A 22,393-nucleotide genomic window follows, 5' to 3' on the forward strand; every position below is an offset into this window, starting at 1 on the left:
CCTGGAGGAGGCACCTTTGAGCCAAGGACTTGGGATAGAAATTACAGGAAAAAAGCCAGCAGAGAAATAGTATATGCAAAGGCACAGAGGTGAGGCAGTTTGGGGAGGGAGACCAGGATCCGGCAGGGAGGGAGCAGGGCTGAAATGATGGGATGTGTTGATTATCACAGGCCCAACTCTAGACCACAGATGACACATCCTCCAGGAAGGGCTTTGTCCCAGGAGGCAGCACACAACAGGACAGGTCTGGTCCCAATCCTGCCTGGCTCTTCCTATTTTTATCTGTGACCTTGTTCAGTGGCTCAGTGTCCTCATCTATAAAATGAGGATTATGGTGCCTACTCTTCAGGGCTGGTGAGGACTGCATGGTCAATGAGGTTGCATGTGTGAACAGCCTTGCACATAAGGAGGCAAACCCCAGAAATGGGGTTTCCTTTCTCTTTTTGGCTTCTGGCCAGAAGGCGGATACCCTTGCAAGAAGATCTAGTGTGTGTATGTCAGTCGTTTATAGAGTTAGCTACGAATGAGAGTGACAGAAAGAAAGTTTATTGAAAAGGCTTGACAGGAGTAGGAGGCAATGGAGGGAGAAATCCACGACCCGGAGGTCAGGAAAAGTAAGGAAAGCAGCAAACTGGAAAGCCTGGGGATGCAGACAAACTTCACCAACGTCCCAATTTTGCCCACACATTGCCTTGAATTCAGTTTGTGTGTTTAGGGAAGCAGAAGAAACAGTTGGTTTTCTGTTCTAGGGAAGGTTCCAGGTCACGGTTGTGGGTGGAGAAGGGAGTGGGGGGAGAAGAGGGCAGGGCTGTGGAGTCACCTGCTGGACTCTGCTGCAGTGGAGGGGAGAGGAAGGCAGGAGGGAGAGAAGGTCACCACCCAGAGCGGGGAGCCATGAAGAGCCATGAGGTGGAATTTGGGGGCTCTGGTCATGATCTCATGGTTTGTGAGTTCAAGCCCTACGTCCAGCTCGGAGTCTGCTTGAGATTCTCTCTCCCTTGCTCTCTGCCCCTCCCCTGCTCGCATGCACTCTCTCAAAATAAATAAATAAACTTAAAAAAAAAAAGGAACATTATCCTGATGGATATCAGAGTGCCCCATGTGACAGGTGACACATAAACCCTTAACACATAAACACATAATGCTTTAGTGTTCATCAGTTTATTGGTATTTTTCCAAACCTGAACATGCTGCCAGTAGGTTTGAAGTACAGGGGTGGGAGGTTAGGAGGTGTGACTTTGGGCAAAAGCCACCTCCTTTCCAGGGCTGTCAGTATTGTCAGCTACACACGGGATTGGAGTGCGTGATCTCTAAGGACGGCCCTTCTCAGTCTGTCCTCCATCTGTCATGGGAGACCTGAGAAGCAGTGCAGGGGTGCTGGCCTATCCCTGGTGAAGTTTGAGGATCAGGGATATGAACAAAGCAATGAGTATCACTCACTCTAAAGAAAGGGAAAAATGCAAAATAAATCACAAACCATTATGGGGGTCTTGCCATTGCCGTTACGAACAGCCAGCATTCCCGGAGTCTGGAATTTTAGGTGAAATTGGCTCTTATACGTGGGACCACAAGAATCCAGCACGGCCATTCTAAGATTTACTGGCAATCAGAGCTTACATCTTTGACAATAAACTTCTGCATCTAAGATTCTGTGACTACAAGTCCAAGAGCGTAAAATTCCAAGCCTTTTTTCACTCTCTTGTGGAGGGTTCAAACCTCGGAGCAGGTGGTGCCTCCTGATGGGCGGGGACCCTAGGTTCTCCTAAGCACAGGGAAGTCAAGCAAAGATTCCATTTGATGGGCTCTATTTCAGGGAGTTTGGGGGGCCTTTCAGACCAAGTTCACCAAGGGTGAGGCCTGCTGGAAGACTGCTAGGCAGGTGGGGAAAAGCCCTGAGCAGCCGGGTGTAGACTTGCTCTTACCTGCCCGTTATCTCACTGCGCAGTTTTGCCCTCTGCTCTGACATGGCTTTTCTGGCTGCAGGACCCGAGACCCACTCAGGTGGACATTGACCCAGTCAATGTATGTACAGGGGGCTTTATTACAAGGATAGAGTGTGGCTCACGGCAACTCAAAGACAGGAACTCCGGCCTCAAGGATTGCGCACGGGGACTAAAGAGCCGCCCAAATGGGGGCAATTACCTTCGGTATCTTGCATCCATCTTACTTTTTCCGCATATTTGCACAATTCGGCCCTTCATCAGGCAGTTTCCCAGGGGCCTTACCTACCTCCCTGCGGTCCTTAATCAGCCCTCTGTGCCTCGCTGGGCATGCCAAACCACCCCGGTTTCTCAACGTCCCTCCCAATACCCGGAAGAGAATCTAATTGGCTCGGCTCAGCAGCCAGCCTATGGCAGGGCGGGCCCGTTTTGAGCGCCCAGACCCGGCCCAATCAGCTGAAGGTGGGCCTCGGCGGGGCGGGGCCTCGAGGGCCCTTAGAGGGAGAAGGCGCGGCGGCCCCGCGGCACGCCCGAGCCCTCGCCGTCCTGCTCCATGGTCTCGAAGAGCAGTCGCACCAGCGCCGGCCGTCCCTGGGCCACCAAGGCCCGGGCCAGCCCCAGCACCTCGCCCGTGTGGCCGCGCCACACGCGCTGCAGCTCCTGGCGCAGGCGCGCCGCGGGGTACTTGCCCTGGGCGCGGCGCAGCCACGCGTCCACCTCGCGGCCCAGCTCGGCGTCGCTCAGCTGCTCCTGGCTCCACTGCGCCAGCAGCGCCTCGAGCAGGCAGCCGAAGCCCTCGGTGTGGCTGGAGCCCGCGTCGTCCAGCTCCACGGCGCGCTTGAAGCAGGCCGCCGCGTTGGCATCCTCGCCCTTGATGCGCAGGCACTTGCCCCTAAGCAGCTGCAGCTCGGGCAGCGTGGCGCCCAGCTCCGACTCGCCTGCCTTGGCCAGGAAGACGAGCGCCTGGTTCAGCGCCGCCTCGTCCACCGCCAGCAGCTCCTGCACCGCGTCCACGCCCATGTAGTAGTAGACCTAGGTGGAGGTGGGAGGGCGGGGGCAGGGTGAGCCTTTCTCTCTGCCCCTTCCGGGCCCAGGCTTGCTTTTTAAAAAAGTCCATTCATGCATTCATTCCCACCCCCGACAATTCTTTGGCAAATTTCGGCCCCGCCCAGGGAAAAGGAGAGGAAGCGCTCATTCCGGTTCCAGCCCACAACTTTTGGTCATATAATCTTGAGCGAGGCAATCTCTGGGCCTCGGTTTTCTCATCTGTAAAATTATGATACTGTCACCTCTCGGAAATCGTCCGTTGTGCCCAGAAGGCACCTCTGGATAGAGTAATGGCCCGAGTGCTTTAGAAAGAGGTTGGTCCTGTTCTAAATGCCGTATGTGCATTTTCTCACACAATCCTCACCACGGCTGTAGGAGGTGGGTAGGTTATCAGGCTGGGGGATAGCTGTATTTCTCCCTGTGTCCTCAGTGCTCAGGCCTAACTTGGCAGAGAGCAAATAGATTTGCAGTAAGCCATTGGCTACTCAAGCCAAGAGGTTGCCTTACCTGGCCAATGTCCAGGTAGGTCTTGAGGCCCGGGCACACCTTGACCACTTCCTCCAGGTCGGCCTTGGCACAGGCCAGGTGGTTCCTGTCAGGCATGCCCCCGAGCCCCATCTTGGCTCGCTCCAGGTCGTGCAGGTAGGCTCTGAGGTGGATCTGTCCATAGAGAGTCAGCTCAGGGACAATGCTCTAAGCAAGGACCTCTGCCCTCCCTTCTGCCCTTTTTCTCAGCAGCAACTCAGGGAAGTTCTGTGGTGCAGTAGAAGGTCCCTGAGACTGGGACCCCAGAGTCCTACGTACTAGTTCTGTGCCAGCTGTGCTAATCACACCCTTTCTGGGCCTTAGTTTCCCTGTCTGTACAACGAGGGGGGGTTGGATGAAGCCAACAGCCCCTCATTCGTTCAACAAATACGTATTGAGTGCCCACCATATGCCAGGCCAGTGCTAGGTACTAGGGGTGCAGTGGTGACAAGTGGCTGGGGAAAAATAAACAGGGTGATAGGCTACAGGTGACTGGGGGAGGGGGCTATTTTAGATAAGATGCAGAACCAAACTTGTGAGAGTTCACATAAGCAGTTTGGAAGGAATGGCAGGTAGCCCCAACTTACAAGCATCAAATTACAATTAATTCCAGACTCTTACTTTCGTCCCCACTTCCTCCTTTCCCCCACACTTGGAACATTAAAAAAAAATCTAGAGGTTCTGAAGGGAGGCATGAGAAGGAGGAAGTAGGGAAAAGGGGTGATTGTTGTTGAAGGTATTAACGCTCTGGTTCTAGGAAAGCATCGCGAGGTGGGGGAGGAGGGAGCTCGGGCTTTGGAGCCAGTTGGACTTAGCTGAATTCCAGCCCCCCACTTATTAGCATGTGAGCTGGGGAGGATGTTGTTCAACCTCTGTGAGCCTTATTTTCCACATTCGAAAAATTAGTACACTAGTATCTTCCTTGGAGAGTTCCCATGACGGTTGAGAGAACATATTCTAGCCAAGATCTAGCATGGTCGGTGCTCAGTTCATTCATCCATTCACTCACTCATTCATTCATTCATTCATTCACAAATATTCAGCAAGAGCCTGTTATGTGCCAAGTTCTGTTCTACCAAGAGCCTGTTCTACACACCCAGGATACAGTAGAGAGCAACACAACAAACTTCCCTGTCCCCACGGAGCATGTATTTTAGTGTGAGGGAGAGAAAGACAATATACATAGTAAATAAATAGTATGTTGGGGAGTAATGAGTCCTAGGAAGAAGAAGTAAATTAAGAAAAGAGGAAACAAAATGTTGGTAAGAGGTTGGCATTTCAGTAAGATGGTGCTGGAAGCTTCCTTTTTGTCAAGACTTCCGGGAAGTGAGGAAGGAAGCCAGTCAGGGAGAAGAACATTCCAGGCAGAGGTCATTATCCATACCTTACAGTTTGGGGAATGGAGTTTTAGAGAAGTGGCTGGCCCCCAGTCCCAGAGTGATAGGTGGACAGGCCAGATTTCAACCCAGGTCAGTCAGACTATATTGAGGGCTAACCAAGAAGAGGCTGGACGTCATTGACCAGGTCATTTTGGAGAGATGCCTGCAGCGGGTAGGAGTCTCCTTCATTCTTTCACGCAACAACCTTACGGAATATAAACCTTGTGTCTTGATGACTCCTCAGCTCCTTTCTACCATGAAGGCTCTGTGACCTTTGGGCTCCGGCAACACAGCCTTAACCCCGGGCCCTTGTTCTCTGATTCCTGATGGCAGGATGAGGCGAAGCTTGCAGGCTGACTCACCTTGGCCCTTGTGCAGTATGCCTGCCAGTTGAGCTCCGGATCCCGTAGGACATCTAGAGCCATGTTGCAGGTTCCAATGGCCATATCCTGCTTCCCTAGGAAGTGGAAGATTTTGGCCAGGCGATTCAGGATGGGGGGTTGGTCCTTGGCTATCTCAATGGCCTAGGGAGGGGAGAAGGGTAAGAGCAAACTACTTGTCTGGTTATTTGCAGGAACCCCATCTCTGGGTAGAGCCATGTCACTTCAATGTTCTTGTTCCCTAAATCCACCTGCCAGTAGGTTTGGTCATATGGAACCTAACACTTCAGGGGATGACTCACTGGCACCCAACTCCCAAGAGTCAGACTTTCATGCTCCCCACCACGTTCATGTGTCCCATCTGGTGAGTCCCCCCATACCCTAGGCAAACCTCTCTTCCTCAGACACATCCAGTGCAAGCTCCCCAATTTCCCAGGGCAGATGGAAGGAGGTGCCAGAATCAGCCTCTACCTCCCCCATACTTACACAGTGCAGTGTTTCTCTCTGGGCCACAGCACTTGCCCCCTATATTGTTACTGACCGCTGCCTGTCCTGTGTGGGTCACTGTCTCTGATACAGTGGAACCTGCAGGGACTTCATCACTGTGCCCGGGCACAGAGTAGGTTCTCCAGGAGGGGTGGAGGCAGTGTGTTTGTTAAATCGGATAAAAGCTCTCAGAATCCTCATGAACCAGCCTTTATGTTCTGTTCTACCATCTCTCGTCAAGGACTTGCTCATTAATCCACCCACCAGCAAACATTAGGGATGTGCCCCGTGCAGGGCTCTGTGCTGAGTGCACAGGTTAATGAAAACTATCCTGGGGTCTTGGGACTTGCCTTAGGGTCACATGGCCCAGGGGCAGAGCTGGCACAAGACCCCAGCCAAGCCCAGCTTCTTTCCACTATGTCACTGGGTGCAGGGAGGGACAGTGAGAACCACAGCCTGACCGGGAGAAGTCTGAGGGGATATCTGAGACATGGCGAATAGCTTAGAAGACAAGGCTGGAGAAGTGGGCTTGGGGTGGACGTGGGATTCCGGAAGAGGAGGCTGGGGGGGTCAGGCTCCATCCCGGTTTGACAGGTGGGTGTGGCCAGGGGCCGTACCTTGCCAAAGCAGTCCAGGGGGTCGGTTCCCGAGTACCCGCAGTCGTGGACACCCATGGGGGTGGTGGAGAAGGTGTCCTTCCTCTCCAGCAGCATCCCGAGGTAGCACCAGGCCAGAGCTGGGGGTGAAGTGTGGGAGAGGCGTGTCTAGGAAGCAGCAGGGTGGAGACAGGGAGGAAGCCCAGGACGAGGGAGGGGGCCGGCTCCACGCAAGGTGTCAGCCCCGAGGAAGATGAAGGGAGCGTCTGTGGCCTGAAATCACCAAGCGAGGTGCAAGGTACCTGAGTTCTGTGAGATGAATGGACAAGTATATGGGACGGAGGTGGGAGAGAGAGAGAAGCAGGATCCCCAGAGGGAGATGATGCCAGAGGTGGGGACAGTGATGGTGACCGGCAGGGCTAGTGACTGCAAAAGGGAGAGCCAGGCAGAGGCTGCTCTCGCACCTGTCCCCGTGGGCCCTACCTTGGTGGTGGGGGTCCGAGGACTTGAGCACTTGCCGGAGCAGGGCCAGCGTGCGGTTGAAGGCAGGCAGCCTCTTCTGCTCCTCACTGCCCAGCTCCAGGAAGATGCCATCTAGCCTGTGGCCAAGAAGGAGATGTGGGTGGCTGGCACCCCCTCCCAGCTGTCCCTGGGGTGCTGCGAGTACTCCCCAGGCCAGTGGCAGGGAGGGGAACTTGGGGAGCCCTTGCCATGGAAATGGGCGCAGCCGCCTCTTCCCCGGGTTCCAGGCCATGCCCCCCCGCCCCCCACCATCCAGTTCCCCGCTCCCCAGCCTGACCTGATGAAGAGCGTAGCCATGGTGAAGTACCAGCCCCTTTTCTCCTCCGCTGGGATCTAGGAAAGCAGAGAATGGCCCGTGGTGCTGTTATTGAGGTACTCGAGCCATTATTGTTCATAGATTCCCACACTCACCCCGAACCCCGAAAAGCAGGAGAGGACACCTTTGATCATGGTCCTGGATCTGCCACTGGTGGCCGAGTGACCTTGGGTGAATCACTTTCCTTCTCTGACTATGGAGGGTTTGACAAGATAACCTGTGTGAATGTCCTGAGTAGGCTGTGCATCGCGGAGCAGGAGTGGAATACGTTTCTTCCCCTCCATCTTGCTTTTCAAGCTCAGCTTCCCTCCCCCTGACTCCCCTCCCTGTGCTCTGGAGTCCCCCATTCCAGGGCCCACATGCCACTGGTCACCTTCTTGTCCTCCCCCCCACCCCCGCAACGTCCACTCGCTTCTCCCCTTGGCCGCCTTCCCTCAGCTTCCCCCTTCCTGAGAAAGCCCCTTTGGGCTTGTTTTTAGAGTTCAGCTGAAGCCCAGGACCCCCCCCCCCCCGCCGAACTGTTTTCCCATTGTTATTCTTGCCAACCTTGCCATGCATTTAGACCGACTTGGGCACCGGATAAAATATTTATGCTGTTATTTATGGGAGTAGCTGCTGCTGCCTCGGGAAGGAATTTTAATGAAAACCAATAAAACCCCTAGTGCATATCAGCAGCTCCGCTTCGGGCTCTGGTCCCTCCCTCCACTTTCGTCTCCTGGTGTGGGTCTCCGGGCTGGATTCTGCGCTCACCACCCCCCACCTACCATGGCCTCCTCAGCTCAGGATCCCCATCCTCTCTCCACCCCGACTCCTAGCAGCAGTGAATGCATTCGGTCCAGCCAGCATTTCTGGGCATCTGTGTCGTGAGCCCCTGTGTTGAGTACTATAGGGATGTGGCCCTGAACCGGACCTACACCCTGGCCCAAACCGGCTCCCGATCTAGCTCAGAAAACAGACCCAGGCATCAACAACAACAGGGCTTGACTGAGCGCCTGCCATGTGCCACGATTCTGACACCCAACCTCTCAACCTCACCATAACTTATCAGGTACGTATCATCCGCCTCTTACAGAGGACCATACTGAGGCTCAGAGAGGTAAAGTGACTTGCCTGAGGTCACACAGCATGTGAGTGTCAGAGCTGGAACTTGTACTCCCTTTGTTAGGCTCCAAAGCCCAGGCTCCCCTTACACACCAGGTTGCCAGTGACACTAGTATGAGGCAGAGTTTGAACAAGGCCATGAAAATGATGTGGACAAGCGCACCAGGATGAGGAAGCTGCTCCCAGCTGAAAGACTCTGAGAAGATCTTGCAGAGGATGGACTGTAAGGTGAGTCTTGAATAGCAGTGGTGTCTCAGAGGCTGGAATGGGGAGCCTCTGGGGAGGCTGTGGATGAGCTTAGAGGGAGAAGAGAGAAAGAGGGGCCCTGGGAGTCAGATCCCACTGAGTGGAGTGATGTGATGGCCCACTGAGGCAGGGGTCTTCACCCAGAGCCCAAGCCAGATCACCTAGAGGAGGCCCCGCTAATCACACTTCTTAGCCATGATTCACCAAGTATCTTCTCTGTTCGGCCCAGGCTGGGTGACGCGGACAAGAGAGAAAAGGCAGGTCCCACCTTTAGAAGCTCCCAGTGTGGCGTGAAAGCCAGATGGTCTCACAATCAGAGTGGAAGGAACGCCAGGGGTTATGAGCAGAAGTATCCTACACGATACAGGAGTGCCCACAGAGCGAGAGGAGGGCTTGCTTGTCTCCAGGACAAGTAGGAACCACCCAAATGGACACCAGGAGAGAAGGCATCAGATGGAGGGGACATCGTGTCCCCTCAGAGGTGAGGGGCCGTGGTGTGTTGTAAGGGGCGGGGGGATGAGCCAGCAGGAGGGGCCCCTGATTGCCTGGCTCAGGACCTGGAGTTCGTGTGCAGGGCAGTGGGGAGCCATAGAAAGGGGAGTGCCAGGATCCAGTGCGTTTTTACATTCACATCACCTGGGAGGGTGATCCTGGCACTTAGGTGCGAATATGTATATGGGGCTTTAGCTGAGAATAGGGCTGTCCAGAGGGGAGAGCGCAGTTGCCAAGGGTTAAAGGGCATCCTTAAGGGCTCAGTGGGGAAACATTTGCCACAGCGGAAGGCCAGGATGGGCTTTAAGCCTTTGGCTTAGGACCGAAGGCATAAGTGCCTCAGGCGTCCTGGCTATCTAAAGTATGATCTCATGACCTCTGGCCCCATGCCCACTTGGAGGTTGGCCAAACTGAGTCACGGTGGGGAGACACAGGATCTGCCCCTTGTTCAGGCTTCTGACAAGCAGGTATGGCCCCAAGCGAGAGCAGAGGCTCGGGTGGCCGACGGGCCTGCCCATATGAGGTGGGTGACCCTGGACGGATGAGTTGCCTCTCAGACATTGTGTCCTTATGTGCAGAAGAGGATAATGACATAGGCCTCACAGGCATTGTGAGGGCAGTGGCCAGCTCAGAGTCCATGCTCCATAAACATTTGATCCCTTTTCTTCTGGCATGGGTTAGAGCTGAGCTGGGCTAGGGGTATCTAGGAGGCTGCTCTGTCCATGGGACCTATTTCAGTTCCCTGTGTGGCAACGAGGTCTCGGGCCCTGGAGTCCAGAGGTGTCCTGGCCCACCCTGCTGTCTACCACCCTGCCCCACCCCATCACAGTGCAACTAGGGCCTCAGATCCCCCGTGGGGTCCCAAGCACCTTTCTCCCCAGTGTCGGAGAGTAATGTGGTATCCTCAGGGCTCTCCCTGGTTCCTCTTGTTTGGCACTCAAGCCGCAAGAAAGTAAGTTATGTGCCCAAACCACAGTTAGTACCTGACAGAGCGGCACTTAAATTCATGCCTTCACAATCCTAGCCTGAAGCATTGTCCACAGCACTGTTACCTTGATTACTCTCCTCTCTCTGAGGATACTGAGACCACGGAAGTGAAGCAACGTAACCACGGTCACACACGAGTTAGTATCCGGACTTAAAACCCATTGGTTTCACCACCACTCTTGATATCCTGGAGTAATTCAAGAGCCTGGTTATGGTTTGCACTACGCAGGCAATACCACCACCTGGCGGCGGTATGCCTGAATTGCAGGGCTAACTCCTCATTCCCTTCAACTTGAAGGTTAAAACAGATTTTCAGAAAAGTAACTAGCTGAGCCACATCTCTACTACAAATCCCAAACATAGTCCCTCCTCAGATTCCGTCAAAGAGTGACACTTGCAGGAGAGCTTATGGGGTTGCAGATTTGGAATGGGGTTATTGACATAAACAGATCTAGTCTGAGGCCTCATCTGTCCAAGCTTTCATCTTCTATCCCTGTGATGAAGCTGGTGGACTCTGTTCACTCTGCTATGCAATCCTGGCCTGAAAATGGGCTGTCTCTTTAAAAATCCTTCTGGTTGTAACTGAAGCAGCAGCTGAGGCTGTTGCCAGGGGCAACCTGGCAAGCCACAGTGCGTTAAATTAAATTAAACAGGCCTCTGGCTGCCCCCCTCCCCTCCTGGAGAAGGGAGGGGCTGCTCCACCTCTCTCCTGGAGAATAAAATTGCTGTGAAACCTCTCAGGGCTGCAAGGCATTCATTTCCAGAGTTATAGCTCCCAGGGGCAAGGTGTTTGGAGGCAGCCCGGGAGTCCCTGAAAGGGATTCTGCCGGAGGAGGAGTGTTCACTGGGGGGTCTGCCCAGCGTGGGCTCTGGGCAGCACAACACCCTTTCTCTTGTTTAGTCCTCGTCACAGACCTGGGAGCTGGGGGTTCCAGGTCTGTAGAGGGGGCCAGCCCAGGCTTCACGCTGGAGGGGTCTCACATTAGGCTGCCCCTCGTGGCAGATCTGTGGGAGGGAACCGGGCAATGCCCAGGCACCAGCGCCAACCCTAAAGTGAAATCCTTAGATCCTGGGACCGAGTGAGGCACAGCTCTCAGGCAAGGGGTCCGCAGGACATTTCCCTACTCCCTAGAGGCTCGCACTGTTATTTCCCTCATTTTAGAGAGGCAGAAACAGAGGCTCGAAGAGGCAGAGGCTTGCCTACTTGACCCGGCTCCTCTGACTTCAAGTTCATGTTCTTCCCACAACATCTAGCTGCAAGGGTTTGCGCGGTGCTTACCGCTTACAGAGTAGACTCACACAGATTCCATTCGATCCTCAGACCCTCCCGTGTGGAATGTAAAATGTGTCACCATTACTCTCTTAGCACAGACGGGAAAACTGAGATGGGCCCATGTCCTCAAGGTCACACGCCGGCTGTGTAAAAGCCCAGACTGAAACCTGGAAACGGTGCTTTTGTTGCTATACTGATAACAGCAAATTTTTTGGAGCACTTGCTATGCGCCAGGCACATAGTTTGCGTGTTAACTCATTCCACCCCCAGGGTGACCTATGAGGTGGTGACGACGATTGGCCCAATGTTACGGAAGAGGCAACTGTGGCCCAGAGTGGCACAGCTAGAAGGCAGCAGAGCTGGGAACCCAGCAGCCCAACCCCACCACCTTTGCATCTAATGACTCCAGACGAGTGGTTCTCAAAGTGTGGTCCCCGACCAACAGCAGCAGCGGCACCTGGCAATTTGATAGAAATGAGAGTTCTCGACTCGCTGAATCAGGAACTCTGCAGGAGGGGGGTGTGTGGGGGGGACAACCTGGGTTTCAGTAGGCCCCCTGATGTACTAGGTCCTCCCATACTGCACCGCGGGGAGCCCAGTGGTTGGTGGATCTCTTTTTTAAATGGGCCAGAGGGTCAGAATTGTGATCCTCAGGGAAGCCTGAAGATCCAAGGTCCTGCAGCCGCATGGGTGAGCGACAAAGGTAGGTGATCTGGCAGAACCGACAAAGAATAGTGTCAGCACAAGCCACTTAGCATCAGGACAAGCCATTACAGAGCTGGTTTGTGTTAGCTTGGCGGGTACAAGGATGGAGCTTGGCCATGCCATTTACTTCAAAAGGTGGCCCCCGGAGAAGGAAATGTTGGGGTGGGGGGGGCTTGGCTGTTTTAAAGGATTTCAGTAGAAGATCTTTTAATATACGAAGGACCTACCAATCTATATGCGTCTGAATAGGCTCTCAGAGACCTTGTTGGTTCTTCGGGAAAATAATTGCCTTGCCATCTGAACTTGGCCCCTTTATGACATTGTACTCTACATTTCGGATTCCTTTCTGACTAGTTCTCCTTCGGGAGAGGGGGAGTGTGAAGGACCAAAAAGAAGGAGCATTTCCGAGCATCAAGTCTCCACTGGGCAATTCAGGGCCTCTGAGGGCTGGATCCTCACGGCAGCCTGCGAAGGTGGAAGGCATCCTCCTCCCCTTCTGAATGAGGAGACAGAGGCTAATAAAAAAGCCACTGCCCAGCCCCACAGCCTGGGGTGGAAGTGCCAGGATTCAAGTTCAGATCTGCTTCCCTCCAACGCCCCTGTTCTTTCCACCTCATCACGCCAACCCTGTGAAGGCTGATGCTGCAGAAATAAAAGTCACAAGGTGGCAGGCTTCAGGAATGTGTTCTTGCACAACTGGAACGTCCTCTGTGAGAACACAGAGCAGGCTCCCTGCTCTGTGCCCAGAACCCTGCCTCCACCCCAGCCCACCTGTGGGACACACTCCAGAAAGGCAAGGGCAGGGGTCCTTCTTCCCCTCACCTAGCTCCTGCTGCGGGGGGTGTGGAGAATACACAGAGGGTTGGGATTGGAGTCCCATTCCTGCCTCTGCCTCCCCCAGGGATCCTGGAAAGGCCCCCGGCCCAGCCCAGGCTTCAGCTTCTGCATCTGGATGATCCCACTTGGCCTGACCGTGTCACAGGCCTGTTGGGTGGGGTCCATGTGACGGGTGGAGGGGATTTGAAGGAGGGGTGCTATGCCATGAGAATAAGTCACCTATGCCTCCCTGGTCTGGCTTCCCTGGACGGTCTTCATGGATTTTAAGATTTGAGCAGATTGCCCTCAGCTTCCCACTATCACCCCTAGGTCTGGCACGGCACCTAGATGGGCCATCCTGGCCTCCACTGATTCCCTAGACTTGCGGGGCCGTGTTGAGCACTTCTCTGTCCCACTGTTTACAGAAAAGGGACCCTGTCTAGTCCTGAGTCCAAACCCAGCTCTAGCACCAGGAGAGACTGGGTGGGTCTGAGGAAGTCTCCTGCCTTCTGCGGTAATAACAGTGATGCCCGAATGTTCTCTGTCAGCAACTCCCATGGGTCTGTGCTGTGTGCGCCTTAGCATTGTTTTCCCCTGTAGAATAGGTAGCTGGGCCAGACGATGCTAATGGCAGGTTTGACTCTGGGATCCTGTATCAATGAGGGGGAAGCCAGTTTCCCAAACTTGCTAGGTATGAAGGGAAATAAGCCAGCAGCAAACTCAGAAGGCACTAGATAGGCAAATTTGAATGGCTCCAAGGCCAGCAGAAGGTTGGAGCTAGAGCCCAAGAAAGCTGTGCCTCAGCCTGGGCTTTAAGTCCAAGAGACCGGAGTTCAGTTCCTGCCAGTCACTCATGGCTGTGCGCCCTTGGGCAAGTCACTACATCTCTCTAGCCTCAGTTTGCTCATCTGTAGAATGGACAGATACCAGGTCTGGCTTCCCAGCATCTCTGCGAGGACCCCTGACTTAGAGTGGGGTCTTCCCCAGTGCTATTGTTCTTTTCCTAAGACCGGCTGGGGCTGGGGCGAGGGAGACCGCAGGAAGGGCACAGAGGAGTGGGGGTGCTTGCTGAGGAGAGACCTGGGGGCTCCTTTGTGTCCTGGGTCCTAGCAGCCCCGTCAGGGGATGAGGATGGGAAGCCTGTGGCCACTGATGTCGCTGGGGCTAGGCCTTCCTCTGTGAGCACAGTTACACTTCCCACAACACCGTCAGGCAGGCATCTCGGACACTCAGCGCAGTTAAGCAGCTGGCCCAGGTCACCCAGGACATGGCCGGCAGGGCAGGGACTCCCTGAAGCCTGTGGACTCTCGCGCTGACACGCTGACCATAGTCACACCAGGGCACCCCCCCCCCCCCAAGGCCCCGGGGTCTCAGCAGCTCTGATGCTGGAAGAGAAGGGGAGAGTGAGGAAGGAAGGCTGAGGGGGAGGGGGACCACGTGGGAGGCCAAAGCACTGTCAGGGGGGAAGTTCGTGACTCCTAGGTCTGCAGCCGGCCTTCCTGGTGGTGGCTGCAGAGGTAGGGGTATGTGTGTGTGTGTGTGTGTGTGTGTGCATGTGCGAGCGTGCAGGGGACCCTGGAGCTACTGACCAACTGTGCCCTCTTGGCCCTTCCTACCAGGTCCCCACCCCTCTGGGTGTGGTGACTGATTGGAATGACCACACCTTTGTTTGTGAGGCTGTGGGCCAGGCCTCTAAGCTCTGCCTCCCTCTCTGCCCGCCCGAGCCGGCAGGTGCAGTCTGGACAGCCGCAGTGCACTAGGTCACCTCGGGCGAGCCACTTCCCTCCCTGACCTTCTTGTGTCCTTGGTGTGGTGGGAAGTCACAACACTCAACTGGCAGTGTGTCGAAAGTTTGAATAAAAATCAAATGCAGTCATGGGGGTGCCCATGGGGGTGCAGTCAGGGGGGCTCAGGTGGTTGAGCGCCTGACTCTCGATTTTGGCTCAGGTCATGATCCCAGGGTTTGGGATGGAGCCCTATGTCGGGGCCCCTCCCCTGCTTGTGATCACACACCCTCTTTCTCTCTCTGTCTCTCAAAATAACTAAATAAACGTTAAAAAAAAGATTCTTTCCCTCTGCCCCTCTCCCTCGTTTGCACGAGCTCTGTTTCTGCAAAGAAATAAGAATAAAAAAATCAATCAAAGGCACTAATGAGTGTAAAATTCTTTGCTGCGGGCCTGGCACCCACGGTGGTGGAGGCCCTCATCATCACCCCGGGGCCATGAGCAGGCATAAAGGACCTGCATGTGGGGGGGTTGGGCAGGTGTGTGTTAAGCCACCATATTTGGGTAGAGGGGAAGAAAATCAAATAACTCAGCTAGCTTGGGACAGGGATATTTCTTAGAGAAAGGTTTAAGTTACCTTCTTTTAAAAAATTAGGGGTTTTGGGGCGCCTGGGTGGCTCAGTCGGTTAAGCATCTGACTTCAGATCAGGTCACGATCTCACGGTCCGTGAGTTCGAGCCCCGCGTTGGGCTCTGGGCTGATGGCTCGGAGCCTGGAGCCTGCTTCCGATTCTGTGTCTCCCTCTCTCTCTGCCCCTCCCCCGTTCATGCTCTGTCTCTCTCTGTCTCAAAAATAAATAAATGTTAAAAAAATTAAAAAAAAATTAGGGGTCTTATCCAGATGGCCAACAGACACATGAAAAAATGCTCGACATCACTCATCATCAGGCAAATACAAATCACAACCACAATGAGATACCACCTCACACCTGTCAGAATGGCTAACATGAACAACTCAGGCAACAACAGATGTTGGGGAGGATGCAGAGAGAGAGGAACACTTAGGCACTGTCGATGGGAGTGCAAACTGGTGCAGCCACTACGGAAAATACTGTGGAGATTCCTCAAAAAATTAAAAATAGATCTACCCTATGACCAGCAATAGCACTGCTAGGAATTTACCCAAGGGATACAGGAGTGCTGATGCATAGGGGCACTTGTACCCCAATGTTTACAGCAGCACTTTCAACAATAGCCAAAGTATGGAAAGAGCCCCAATGTCCATCAATGGATGAATGGATAAAGAAGATGTGGTCTATATATATATACAATGGAGTATTACTCGGCAATCAAAAAGAATGAAATCTTGCCATTTGCAACTACGTGGATGGAACTGGAGGATATTATGCTAAGTGAAATTAGTCAGAGAAAGATAAAAATCATACGACTTCACTCATATGAGGACTTTAAGAGACAAAACAGATGAAGATAAGGGAAGGGAAACAAAAATAATATAAAAACAGGGAGGGGGACAAAACAGAAAAGACTCTTAAATATGGAGAACAAACAGAGGGTTACTGGGGGGGTTGTAGGAGGGGGGATGGGCTAAATGGGTAAGGGGCATTAAGGAATCTACTCCTGAACTCATTGTTGCCCTATATGCTGACTAATTTGGATGTAAATTAAAAAAATAAAATAAAATAAAATTTAAAATTATAAGGGGTCTTTAGGTTTAAAATCCAGTTATCCAATTAAATGAAATGTCACAACAGTTACAAACACCTCTTGGATGTCCCGCTCTATGCTGGACACTGAGTGGTGGGGGTTAGAGAGGCCTGGCACACGGGCTCACTGTCCAGGTTGCAGGGCATAAATCACTTGGAGAGAAGCCAGAGGCTGGGAATGGCTCTAAGAGCAAAGGCAAGTGCTGTGCAGGGGTGGAGGGTGGGCAGGGAAAAGGGCTGGGCCCTGATGCAACGTGCACCCTGCCTGCAGCCTTTCGGGTTCTCTCACTCGATCCTCATGGCAAGCCAGGGAGATAGGCATTAGAATTCCATTTTGCAGATGAGGACACTGAGGCTCGGAGAAGTAAAGTGATTTACCTGTACCACGTGTGATGGAGACAGAATTTTAACCCAATCTGTCTACCTCTGAAGCTCTTAACACCCCTCCATTTTTAAATTTGTCACCAAGAATCCATCTGCGACCGTGTACCTGTGTGTGCACGTGTGTGTAAGAAGGGGGTGTCGGCTGGAGGGTAGAAATGACAGGTAAGAGCGTTCTGCCTCCTCACATTTTCGTAACTTAAAGAAAAACAGGAGGGAATGAAGAGCTGAGAAAGGAAGTGACAAATACCCACTCACGTACACTTTGCTCCTTTTTGGATCACGGGTCCAATGATTAACTTTATAATGTTTTCTCTTGCAATTTTAGGGAGCGCAGGAGTATTGCTTCTTCAGCCACTCTTTATCCTTTGAACCCCAGAGGCTCCTCCCTGCTGGGGACAGTCCCAGCCCCATTAGGATGGAAAAGCTCTTGCAGCCAGAGCACAGCCTGGGTCGGACCACCTCCTGTGAGCCGCGACCCTCTCAGTGGGGGGTCCCACACCTGCTGCCCTGCTGTCCCACCTCCTCCTTCCCCGGCCCCAACTCTGACTTCATCTTTGCCCCCATCCTTCCCACCCCTCCCCCCCATACACGGCAACCCACCTCCTCTCTCCTGACACTTCCTCCCATCTGGGAGGTGGCCCATGAGGAGTGTCCCTCACCCCACATCAGCCACCCGCACTCACTGCACCCTTACGTCTCTGACCTCCCCAGAAAGAGCAAAGGCTTTGAAGTCAGACAGAGTGGGGCGGATTTGACTGCCACTTACTAGTCTGTGACCTTGGGCAAGTTACTTAGCCTCAGTGTGTGCACCTCAACTCCCACATCTGTAAAATGGGATCAGAGGGTTCTTGAGAGGACTGAGATCAGGTCTGGAAGGCACTCACAGAAGACATTCGTAAATATTATTGTGTGAAGTTGCATGTGACGTGAAGGAAGGCTTCAAGGTGCAGGTGACATTTGAGTTGGGTTTTGATGGATGGAGTCTACTTTCTGTGCAGAAGGAATAGTAGCTGCCCAGGGAGGTATGAAACAGCGCGGCATGTTTGGAGGAGTAAAAGTAGTTTCGAGTTGCCAGGAAGTGAGGTTCCAGGGAAGTAAGAGGAAATGCAGCGAAAGAGGGGGGCAGGAACCAAGTTTCAGATGCCATGTTGGTAGTTCTTGGGCCACCGTGTGCTCTTCTGTGTGAGGCTTCTTCTGGCCGCCCTCTTTCTAAGCCACTCAGCTGTCACCAAAGCCCTCAGCCTCTGCAGGCCCCATCATGCAGGACCTTTGCATGCACCACGCCTCTGCTGGGAGTGCCCTCGCCTCAGTCCTGCCAGGACACTCCTGCCTCTTCCAGAACCTTCTGCCACTCACTTGTGCTGAAAGGAAGTGTTCCTTCTCTGAAAGTCAGTCACTGCCACTCTATCCCCAGGACCTGGGCTACGGACTCTGATACCTAGTGCTGAGGTCCCCTAAGGACGCTTCCATTGCCAGCCTCTGGGGTCCTGTTTTTGGTTCAGGAAGTAAAGCGCTCAGACATGGCTGTCACATGACACAGGCCACTAAATGAATGGCTGTGGCCTTGGCCAGTAGTAGGCACATCTCTGGCATGTTCTGGCTCCCGCTTCCAGGGGAGGAGCTCAGGCAAGGCTAAATAAAGGAACACATGTTTACTTCTCCCTGTGTCCACAAACTTCTTAACGACAGGGCCTGGCACATAGTAGGTGTTCAATACATGTTAAAGTGTTGAGCATCTGCTTCTCAGACAGGCCCAGAATTTACCAGTTTATGGGCACTTGTACCCCATGCTTTGATTGCACAATCACAGGAAACCTGAGGCAGAGATCACTATTGTTAATGTTCTTGAAGCAGACACGAAGGCCAGAGAGGAAAAGTGACTTGTCCAGAGCCACACAGCAAAATACAAAGAGAGTGGGATGCTTGAACCCAAACCTCTGCCTTCACGCCCACCTCCTCCAGGAAGCCTTCCCCCTGCTCTCAGGAAGGGACGTTATAGACCATCCAATCCCCCCCTTTCTGCCCCTGCTTCACAGAGGGGGAAACCACAGTCCAGAAGGGAAGGCCCAGGAGGGCCCCCTGGCTCCTAGCTCAGGGCCCTTTGGGCCCTGCCCTGCTGCTGGGACCACACTGAATACATGCTACACTAGCCATGCCTCCCACTGTGGGCAGCTGGCATTCAGGGTCTGGGGCTCAGGCTTTAAAACAGAAAACCTGGGTCCCTGTGGACCTCCCGCGATGAGCACAGCTACCCCCAACCTGGGGCAGAAGAGGCTTTTCTGGGAGGTTCTGAGGAGGCTCTCTCAGCCCAGGAAAGGCAGAGGTCATCTGCAACCTTGCATCTCTGTGCCGGCTCTATTCTAAGTGCTTTCCAGATATGAGGTCTTCATGGCGACATCAATCAAATGGGAGCGCCCTCATCTCACAGCTGAGGGAGCTTAGGACGGAAGTATCATTATTATCCGCATTTTGCAGGGAGGGAAATGGAAGTTAGGTGGCGCTAAGGATGGGCCGGAGGTGAGAGGTGTCGGGGGTTGGGATTTGAACCTGGACTATCTGACCCAGAGCCTACCGTCTTGACCTCTGCGCTGTTCTCTTTAACCCAAGTCCGTGCCCTCTACCCCGCATTCCCCGAGGTCTGGACCCCACATTTCCTCTCTGAAGCTGGAAAAGGCTTTGGGTGGAAAAGGCTCTGAGGGAGGTGTGCAGAGGCTTTGTGAATGGAGCCCCAGGTGTGTGAAGGCTTAGTGTTATTTACATGTCACAAATCTAAGCCATTATACAACATCCTCCTTATCAGCCAAACCTTGCCTTTGAGGAAAAGTCATGGTACCTCTCTGAACTCTGGTTTCTTTTTCTGTAACAGGAGGATAATGCCCTTACATCATTACACTTGCTGGGAGGAGCAAGACGAGAAGGGTGGGTCGGCCAGGCTGATTTTGCAGAGTTGCCAAAAGAGAAACCTAGGCAGGCCTTCCCGCTAGGAAGCGGGTCCACGCCCTAGCCCGGCAGGGAAAAGCTACAACAAGCCTGGTCTGGGCCCCAGGGCCTGAGGGATGCTGGAGAGGAGGGGTGCACCGAAAGCTTATTCCGGAAGCCAAATGGCCAGGGTTTGGGGGAGGGCCTGGGGTGCGGGGGCGTCCCTGTAGACGTTGGGGGCCACGACCCCAGCCCTCTGGGCCTGGGGAGGGTTCACCCACCTGCTGCCCGTAGCCCAGCGCCTTGTCGTAGAGCGCGATGCCGGCGGCCAGTACCCGCGCTCGCTCCTCCGGGCTGGCGCAGCCCACGTCGAAGCCGTGCGCGTAGCCCTGCTCGGCCAGGCAGCGCGCGGCGCGGAGCCGAGGGTCCCCGGCCGCCTGGCCCTCGGCCGCCAGGCCCATGAGGCCGGCCAGCCGCCCGGCGCACGCCTCCTCGTCTTCCTCCTGGCCCAGCCGCCCGTACACGTGCACCAGGTTGGCCCAGGCGTTGAGGTTGCCCGGGTCCTCGCGGGCCACCTCGAGGAAGCGCTCGCGGGCCTCGTCCAGCTCCTCCAGGTAGAAGGCGAAGGCGCCTAGGAGGTGGCGCACGGCGGGGCGCTGCGGGGCGGCCGCCAGCTCGAGCTCCTGCCGGAGGCCGTCCCGCTGCAGCTTCAGGTCCCGGGCGCGGAGCGAGGCCGGCGAGCGCGGCTCAAAGTTCAGCTGCATCTCCAGGTGGAAGTGGCCCGGCAGGTAGTCCAGGTCGTCGACGAGGGCGTCCAGGTCCTCGGCCGCGGCCTCCGGCTCCGCCATGGCAGCCCCCCTGCTCCCCGGGCCTCGCCCCTGCCCCCGGAGGCTGCGGTGAGGGGGGTGGGTGCGGTGGCTGGGGCGAGCCCTGCGCGGGAGGCGAGGGGCCGCGCGGGAAGGCACAGGGTTCTGCTGCCTCCGGCTCCCCGGCCGCCTCCCGCTGGTGGGAGGGTCTGAGCTTCGGCTCCGGGAGCGCCCTGTGGGTGTGTCGGCTTTCGCTGCTCAGCGGCCCTTGGACGCACGCATTGCACAACCAGGTATGCCAGAAAAACAGGTGCATTGCCAAATGCGGGGCGCGCGAACCCCGGTGCGTGGCAAAAGGCCTGGTTTTACTCTCTCCGCTCAGCAGGCGGGAAACGGGCTGGGGAGGAAAGGACTTGCCCGGGTCACAGAACCGAGCTGGGCCCAAGCATCCTGGGAACCCAGCTGGCTGAACCCCAGCCAGGCCCTTTCTCCGCGGGCGCTGCCGCACTCTCTCTGCCTGAGCTCGCTGACTAGGAGGGCCAGGACTGGCCCTTCCAGCGGCCTGTGGAAGCCGCCCTCACTCCCGCTGTCCCCACCCTCTCCCAAGTGCCTGTGTTCTCCTTCCTCAGAGGGGAGCCGGCCACTTCTCTCGACTCTTCCTTAGGCCGTTAATAAATAATGGCTTCCCCACTTAGGATTTCCCTGCCTCCTCTGCCCTGCCTTTGCCATCCCTAATAATCTGTGACCTTCATAAGTATGAGTCACTTCATAATTGCACATCTCACACTTTCCTTATCTGTGACATGAGGGTGACATTCTCTCCCCTAGAGGTAGGGCAGATATCAAGGGTAAACCTGGGAATGCCACTCTGGACAGCTGCCAGCAGCTCCCACTCCACCCCCTTGGTTCCCATTCTATCCCATATGCCCCCTGTGGCCCAGTTTTCTTGCTCTTGCTGGTCTTTTCCCAGGACGGGCACTGGTTCCCTACCGTCTAGAAGGCGGGGCTGTACTCCCTGCTGCAAGGCGGCTGGTCCTCCAATGCTTGGGCTTTGTAGCCGATCTGAGCTTCTGAGACCCTCCTGCCCCTCCTTCCACCTGGGCGGGGCTCCTGACACCCTGTGCCTCCAGCCTCTTGAAAAAGAGACCAGCGTTTTCAAAAGAGGAACTCAACCCCCTGGGGAAAAGCATGCCTTGAGCAATAAAAAGGTAAATTCAAAACATCATCCCGGTGCTACTTCTCACCTGTAATTTTAAAATATGAAACTTAATGAGTTTTCGTCAACAAGAATTGCTCTAAATCACTGGTGCCCATGAGATGACCCTTGGGCTCCGGCCTTCTTGGAGGCATCAGGGATGGATTCCCAGAGTGCTTGGCTCTCCCCCACCCCGCCTTTTTATTGTGGTAACACCTGCTTAGCCTAAAACTGACCATTTTAACCATTGTTAAATGGTTACATTTATTTTTTATTTAAAAAAAATTTTTTTTAACGTTTATTTATTTTTGAGACAGAGAGAGACAGAGCATGAATGGGGGAGGGTCAGAGAGAGGGAGACACAGAATCCGAAACAGGCTCCAGGCTCCGAGCTGTCAGCACAGAGCCCGACGCGGGGCTCGAACTCACGGACCGCGAGATCATGACCTGAGCTGAAGTCAGCCGCTTAACCGACTGAGCCACCCAGGCGCCCCTAAATGGTTACATTTAACACGTACAGTCAGTAACATCAAGCCCATCCCTTTTGTTGTGCAGCCATCCCCACCATCGTTCCCCAAAACCTTTCATCTTCCCAAAGAGAAACAGTGCCCATGAAACAATAGCCCCCTGATCCTTCGTTCCCCAAGCCCCTGGTAACCACTGTTCCACTTTCTGTCCCCCTGAATTTGAATACTTTAATTACCTCCTATAACTAGAATACTATAATATTTGTCCTTTTGTGACTGGCTCTTTTCACTCAGCCTAAGGCCTTCAAGGTTCATCCGTGTTGTCACAGGGTCAGAATTTCCTTCCTTTTTAAGGGTGACCGAT

At 54.4% G+C, this 22,393-nt stretch overlaps 1 protein-coding gene across 1 annotated transcript; it reads right to left on the reverse strand.

Annotated features, from left to right (window-relative positions):
* Positions 1–1,155: 1,155 nt before the first annotated feature.
* TTC22 (tetratricopeptide repeat domain 22) lies at positions 1,156–20,878 on the reverse strand. Its single transcript, XM_042996103.1, has 7 exons — positions 19,843–20,878; positions 7,153–7,208; positions 6,837–6,952; positions 6,375–6,493; positions 5,254–5,415; positions 3,495–3,647; positions 1,156–2,972 (listed from the first exon to the last, which is right to left on the reverse strand). The coding sequence occupies exons 1-7, from the start codon at positions 20,407–20,409 to the stop codon at positions 2,436–2,438; spliced, it is 1,710 nt and encodes a 569-aa protein (XP_042852037.1). The 5' UTR covers positions 20,410–20,878; the 3' UTR covers positions 1,156–2,435.
* Positions 20,879–22,393: the final 1,515 nt, after the last annotated feature.

This window comes from Panthera tigris, chromosome C1 (genome assembly GCF_018350195.1).
Source record: "Panthera tigris isolate Pti1 chromosome C1, P.tigris_Pti1_mat1.1, whole genome shotgun sequence".
Taxonomy (NCBI): Eukaryota; Metazoa; Chordata; class Mammalia; order Carnivora; family Felidae; genus Panthera; species Panthera tigris.

Excerpts from the sequence above, each read along its gene's own strand:
- TTC22 (XM_042996103.1), bottom strand. The coding sequence starts at position 20,409 with ATGGCGGAGCCGGAGGCCGCGGCCGAGGACCTGGACGCCCTCGTCGAC. Across the intron at positions 5,416-6,374 it reads CCCTGGACTGCTTTGGCAAG|GCCATTGAGATAGCCAAGGA; the intron begins GTACGGCCCCTG and ends TCCCCTCCCTAG. Across the intron at positions 2,973-3,494 it reads CCTACCTGGACATTGGCCAG|GTCTACTACTACATGGGCGT; the intron begins GTAAGGCAACCT and ends ACCTCCACCTAG.